This window comes from Octopus bimaculoides, chromosome 1 (assembly GCF_001194135.2).
Source record: "Octopus bimaculoides isolate UCB-OBI-ISO-001 chromosome 1, ASM119413v2, whole genome shotgun sequence".
Lineage (NCBI taxonomy): Eukaryota > Metazoa > Mollusca > Cephalopoda > Octopoda > Octopodidae > Octopus > Octopus bimaculoides.
This window is the reverse complement of record NC_068981.1, coordinates 146,805,607-146,813,158: the sequence shown is the minus strand read 5'-3', so window position 1 is coordinate 146,813,158 and position 7,552 is coordinate 146,805,607. Positions and strand designations below refer to the sequence as shown.

The 7,552-nt window shown below is 33.8% G+C and overlaps 1 protein-coding gene across 3 annotated transcripts in view; it reads left to right on the top strand.

Annotated features, from left to right (window-relative positions):
- The window catches only part of LOC106883579 (ATP-binding cassette sub-family C member 4), a 146,239-nt gene that overhangs the window by 52,579 nt on the left and 86,108 nt on the right, over window positions 1-7,552 (top strand). For all 3 annotated transcript variants that reach the window (XM_052971339.1, XM_052971338.1, XM_052971336.1), the window contains exon 6: window positions 4,024-4,187. In XM_052971339.1, coding sequence (XP_052827299.1) covers window positions 4,024-4,187 — 164 coding nt within the window. The remainder of the gene's footprint in view (window positions 1-4,023; window positions 4,188-7,552) is intronic.

Genomic DNA, 7,552 nt, shown 5'->3' with positions numbered 1-7,552 from the left:
GTGCTCCAGCATGGCCGCAGTCAAATGACTGAAACATGTTAAAGAGTATATAATATATATATATATATATATATATATATATATATATGTGTATGTATGTATACATACATGTACATATGTATATATACAGTGTGTTCAAGCTAACTTTGACAGCATTAAAAAGAAAAGAAAACACTCTCCTCTCTCCTTTCCAAAAATAAAGGTATTTAAAAAAATTAAAATATCTCAATGCTTTGAAAGCAAACATTGTTTGTTTACTTTCATCATAAGTTGAATTTAATGTTAGTGTCTTATTAAGTTAGATTTATAAATCCTAAAATTGCAGAGCAATTCGTTACTTGGCAGTTTAGCTTAAAGGTAAACCACTTAACACGTAATCACAGGGATGTGAGTTCAAGTCTCATGGCTGGCCAGTAACAAATTTTTCTGCAATATATGGATAATTTATCCTGTTCATGCTATTGTATTAACATTATCATGCATTTGAGAATAAATTATTTCTGTATTTAAAAAAAAAATATCAACTAGATTATAGCTGGGAGATAACAGTTTACTCAAAGTAAACTTCCACCACGGCATCAAAATGGTTCTGGATCTGGGCACATGCATTCCTCATTGTGTTGCTGGGAACCACCACTGGCTCAGCTTTGGTGTTTCAGGCAGAACAGTTGGTGTCTTTCCCAACCACACCCTATACATAGTAATCCATAGAATTACAATCGGGACAGTTAGGAGGCCTGAAATTGGGGCTGGTGAAGTTTTAAATATTCTTCAACAACCACCTCTGACTCTTTCTGAAGGTATGGCAAGGAGTCAAATCCTTCTGCCACACACATGGCCTTCCAGCAGCAACTCTCTCTAGCTAGGGATTGACTACAGTCTCCAACAGCTTCACATAGCCATCTGAATTAAGATTAAGCCCTGCTCTCAGATGTGGGATGGTATGGCATTACCCTCACTGGAGACACACCCAAAGGCCATCACAGTTTGGGGTAACTTGGTTTTCATGATACATCACATGGATTGTAGGCAAGCCACCTGTTGTACTGGGTATTATGCATCTGGTCCTGGCAGACGTTCTTTTTATCTGAGAAGCACCAGATCTTCCCTGGCTGAACAGTATGACTTAGCTCATTTAGAAGCTTCTTTACCTTCATCAAGCAGTTCTTCTTGGCCTTGACTGTCAGAATTTGTCACTTGAATCTCTTGTACATGTAGTAGCAAAGGTCCTCATTCAGGACCAGCTTTGTGGTGGCAACTTCAACAGTCATCTCTCTTGCCATGCCTGGATTTCCACACTTGGATCTTCCAGTTGTTGGATGAATTTTGACATGTAGACACAGTCAGAATGCCTGCTATGCCTCTTCTTGCTAGCTATGACTTCATAGTCTCTGTTGTAGCTGGCCATGTCACATCTTACAGCCTTTGCAGTGTTTACAGAGCATTGAGCTGTAGTCATAATGTCTGCATTTTGAAACCCAGCTTGAATCATCATGATACTGTAACTCTTTTTTAACATTCAGATGACTTCTAGTCTTCCATGTTGGCTAATTTTTTCTCAACTACAACTTTAATCCTTATACTCTTCAACACTGTTGACTATTCATCCATACATGAAGCTGTTTCTGGAAAGAGAAGGCATAACAAAATTGTTAAATTTAGCCCAAACACCCTATATATTTCAAGAGTTTCTCTGAATTGTTTTCAGGCACAAAAATAGAAAGAAAGTATTGAATAGCACGTTCCCATAAGAAAATATATAGCAAATATATAACAAATATCTTTGTGTATTGTGCTTTTCTTCAGGTGCTATGTAGTTTATACATTTCTTCATACTAGTATTGAAGTTAACAAAGTAAATGGACAATTGAAATATTGTTTAGTTGGATCCAAGAAAGTATACCTGTGTGAAAATATGGGACCTGAAACTGATGAAGAAATACCCTGGTTTAAACATGCTATATATTGACACCACCACTTCCATGAACCCCCCACTCCAAAAAATAGGCCATATAAGAGCCACTCATACTGAAAAAGTTAGTGGTTTCTGAGAAATAAAGTGTTTTACTTCACAAGTACTGTAAGTATACAAAGTAGACGATAAATGAAGGTCATTTCGTGTTACAAGTGGCCTATGGTAAGAAATTTGCTTTCCAACCACATGGCTCTGGGTTCAGTCCCGCTAGGCAAGTGTCTTTTACTATAGCCTCAGGCCAACCAAAGCTTGTGTATAGGGGTGTGTGTGTGTGTGTGGATATTTGAGTTTGTCCCCTCCACTGCTTGACAACTAGTATTTGTGTCCCCATAAATGAACAGTTTGGCAAAATGAGACCAACTGAATAAGTACTGAGGTTGATTTATTTGACTAAAGGCAGTGCCCCAGCATGGCTGCAGTCTAATGATTGAAACAATTAAAAGATAAAAGATCTCTCTGTCTGTGCATCTGTCCACTTATCCAGCTATCTGCCTGTCTGTCTGCATGTGTGTATATATGTTGATGTCATCTCTATATATAGCCAACCTTGTATCATACTTAGTGCAAATATGTTGTTGAAAGGCAAACTTCCTCTGATATTTATCCAGAAATAACATTTTCTTATGGACATTCTGTGTTTAAAAACACAATGTATATTGGAGGGAGACAAAAATCATCCTAGTGGTGGCTACTGAGAAAGTCAGATGCATTTCAGCTTCATTGAGCCGTGTTAATGATGTGTACTCACAGCCAGTTACATGCTTAGAAGAGATTTGTCACTTTTGATATGTAGGAAAACTGTATTTACTGACACTCTGAATAGTTGTGTGGCTGAATAAAAATCTATTATATATACTCTACAAGCAGTATTAAATTGAAATAGCCATCTGTTTATCATACTTAATGTAAATATCTTTGAAAGGCAAATTTATTGTAGTTCCAATATATATTGTGTTATTAAACACATGTCCATAAGAGATATTATCTTTGGACAAATACTGCTCCCTCACTGATCCATACTTATACATCTAAATTGATGTTGTGGATATAAAAATAAAACTAAAAAACACTGCTGGTGTTATGAATTTTTTTAGTTTTTTGAATAGTTTGAAAACACTGTTCTGCCTCAAAAGACGTTTATGTCACAAACATTTTGATAATACTCTTTCTTGTGTCTGCCTCCTCTTAATCTGTTGTATGTTAACTTTCTTCCCTCCTCTGCATAACATTTTTTTAGCAGCACATTTTTTCAATCCAAAAATGTTACATATTAAAGTTGCATGTCTCTGATGAGTTGACATTAGGTCTTGATTATGTAATTTGCATTATGTAACTAACATGCATCTTATATTAATGAACCATGCATAAGATGGTGTAACTAAATTATTAACAATGTATCATGTTTTGTTTTGTTTTCATACGAATCAATTATACCTTTTATGGATATAACCCTAATGAAATTAAGTGTTTATACATTTCAGTCTGTTTTAAAATTTAACAAAGATTTAGAAGGATTTAGTAAAATAACTAACCTTTCATTATTAAACTGATGTTGGCAGTCATTAGAGAAGCTGAGAAAAGGCTTTGCAGTATTTGTTCCAATTCTTTATGCTTAGAGTTCAAATCTTATCAAGGTCAACTTCACCTTTCTTCCTTCAGGATTGTTAAAATTAAGTGCCAGTCAAGCAATGGGGTTGATGTGATTGACTAACTTTATTCTCTCAAAGTTTGATGACATTGTGCCCGAATTAAAAATTCTCATTAAGAGCAGTGAGTTTGCAGAATCATGAGACTACTGGAAAAAAATGTAGTATTATTCCATGTCTTTACTTGCTGTATTCAAATCCTGCTGAGGTCAACTCTTCACTTTTCATTTTTTGGTGAGTGGGGGTCAATAAAATAAAGTACCAGTCAAGTACTGAAGCAAGAATCCTAACTCCAATTCTAACTCTGTTATCATATAAATGAATTTGTTGCATAAGTATCAATTACCTTTTTTTTTATTTGTTAATTTAAATACTTATTTACAATTATATTATTGATTTCAGGTTTTACTTTATACTCATTTCTTCATTATTGGACCACCACAGACAGTTGCAATCATAATCATTCTCTGGTATATTCTTGGACCTGTTTGCTTGCTTGGATTCCTTGTTCTTATAGTTATCATTCCACTTCAAGTTTGGATGGGGAAATTAGTCTCGAAATACAGGTAATTCTCATTACTGATTTAAAAGTTAATGATTAAGAATAATGTGTACACTTAGAAAATAAATTTCATATATAAAAGAATACTTAAACAATTATTTTGTAGATCAAGGGTCGGCAACCTATGACTTGCAGGCCAGATCCAGCCCACAAGATGTGATGTCCAATGAGTTGTTTAATTAAGATTTAAATTTATTGTAATATGTGAGACAAGACTTTCAAATATGATTAAAGGCCTGCTGTTGCATTCTTCACAAATCTTCTGATTCACTCTACCTAATGTCCACCACCAACTGGATGTGAATGCATGCAAATCAGTTTAAATTGTTTGATATACAGTTTGATGACTCATTGAGATCTAAATTTCATTTTAAAGATGTTTCTTTGATTGACTTCTATGCAAAATATATTTTTCCAAGTGGTAAGTATATCAACTTAATGAATCATGCAAAAAAGATGGCATCTTTGTTTGGAAGCACTTATCTGTGTGAGCGATTATTTTCCAAATTGAAGCAAACTAAGAACAATTTGAGAACAAGATTAACTGATAATCATCTTGATAATAACTTGTTCTTGGCATCAACAAGTTTGAATTCTAATATTGAGAAGCTTTCAAGGAACAAAAAACATCAAGTTTCCCATTAATTTTTTGGCTGCTATGTATTTAAAAAAATTTTTTTAAACAAGTGATTCCAACGATGTCTTAAAATGAATAAATGATGTATTTTCATTACTACATTCATCTGTGGTTAATACAAATCATTTTTAAGTATAGTCAACATTTGTGATTAAATTTTAGCTTGTGTAATTTTCTGTAATTATTCTTTTTTTGCCTTCATCTGGCCTGCTATCCATCATTAATACTCAATCTGGCCCATGGAGGCAAAGAAGTTTCCGACCCTTCTTGTAGAGGAATTATGTAAACCATTAAAATATATACTATTATATTAACTTCTATTTTATTTTATAAATAATATTATATATCCAAAATAAACCACTGTGTACAAATCAACAGACATTGGCACTGTTGAATATAAAACAATGCTGATAATGTTGATGAATATATACTATAAAGTGCCAATTTTTTAAGTTCTTCTATGAACTGATATAATTTTTTCAAGATGCAGTGGAATTGTCTGTGACCAAGTTGTAACAGTGCAAACAAATTTTTGACACCTTATAGTATACAATATTATCCCGAAATGAAACAAAGGTTAAAATAACAGTGGATGTGTATTTTAAATGATTTTCATGACTCTACCATAATGTAATTGTTTTAGTTTCAACTCAGTTTCTCAGATTAAGTCATTTACCAAACAAATACATCTCTGAAAATCTACTTAATTTTACTATATACACACTTTAAATGTTAAAATCCAGTTTTAATGATTTAACATGTCTTTACCAACAGATTAATTATCAAATCATATCCACTTGCTTGAACTTTAATATAAAATTCAAATATAATAAAAGTAAATATGATATTATATAAGAAATAATTTTATAACTATTTGATGTCTGTCTTAATCATCATTCTCTATATATGCACAGCAAACATACACTCACGTTCATTTACATATTCCCTCAACTGAATGAATGCATGCATACATACATATACACTTCCAAACTACATGGTTTTAGATTTGGTTTCACTGCATGACTCCTAGTTGTTGCCAGCTTATTCTGGACACTCTATACATAGCTTGAAAAATCTGTGGCTTTCCTTTTACTTGCATTTTTAACATTGTGTTCTGTATAACATACTTGAAAGGTACTTCATATGTACTGTTGTAGGAATTACTACTCAAGGGATAGGAATTACTACTCGAGGGAAGTGCGAATGTTCACAAGGTTAATTACCACATCTGCATTACATTTATGATTGAGGGGACATAACTTGCTGAATTTATGATTATATTGATATTGATCTCTCCTATATGTGTGTGAGGTTGTATACATTTTTAATTACTATGTGCAGTATCATGGTATAGCAAGGATACTGCTTGTTATGATGTTGCTGACACTAGAAAGGCAATTGAAACTCATCTTGATATTAAGCTAGTCAAAGAGATTATGAAATTCTTTTCTCTGTTGGACACATTTGGAAATCAAATTTACAAAGTTATGAGATTATTCATGTTGAGATTAAATAAAGATGGGTTTGATCCAAATGATGTTTCAGTTATAGTTTTGGATATATATGTATATGTATATATATATATAAATATATTGAAACTTGAACCAAATTCGATGACAGGCACCCGTGCCAGTGGAGCGCTAACAGTACCATCCGAGCGGGATCACTGCCAGAGCAGCAGTCTCGCTTCTGTGCTGGTGGCATGTAAAATGCCCATTTGAATGCGATCATTTCCAGCTTTGCCTAACTGGCACTTGTGCCGGTGGCATGTGAACAAAACATTGGACTGACTCCTGTGCAGGTGGCACGTAAAAAACACCATTTGAGCGTAACCGTTGCCAGTACTGCCAGGCTGGCCCTCGTGCCGGTGGCACATAAAAGGCACCCACTACACTCTTGGAGTGGTTGGCGTTAGGAAGGGCATCCAGCTGTAGAAACTCTGCCAGATCAGATTGGTGTCTGGTGTAGCCATCTGGTTCGCCAGTCCCCGGTCAAATCATCCAACCCATGCTAGCATGGAAAGCGGATGTTAAATGATGATGATGATGATGATGATGATTATGATTTATATACATATCGAAAATCATTTCTATGCTTTCCATGCAAGTTCAATCAAATCTCCTGCAAAGTTGTAAATTATCCAAACGAATCCCCAATGAGTTTAACACAGGATCTTCTAACAATAATGTAAGCTTCATTTGATCAAGATATTTTCATTACGACAAGTAGATCTCGGATTACCACTTCTATGGGTAATTGTTACTTCTGAGGTTCTGTCAGCTATGAAACATATGTAGCTAGGATTTTATTTACTCTCTTCCCTAATTTTGGATTTTTATTCGCATACACAGCAACCCCAGCTGCTAACCATAAACTATAAAACAATTTTTTCAGTTTATCAAACTTTGATATGGGAAAAATTTACAAGCTTCTACATCAATAAACCACTATTGTTCTTGAAAGTTGTTTTTTATACCTTCTGCAGACTACTCACAACTTTACTAACTTCCTACACCTCGATTCTTGGATCTTACCTTTACATATATATATATATATATATGGAAAAAAGTCAAGGTAGAAAATGCTAAAATAATTTTATAAAAAACATTTCAGTACTGGTTTCAGTCATTGAGACTTTTCCAACTGTAAGTATGGAAAACAATTAAATTTTGGAAAAATTAAATGAAAAGTATTTTAAAAGAATATTTGCATAGTATTCAAATATAAGGGGC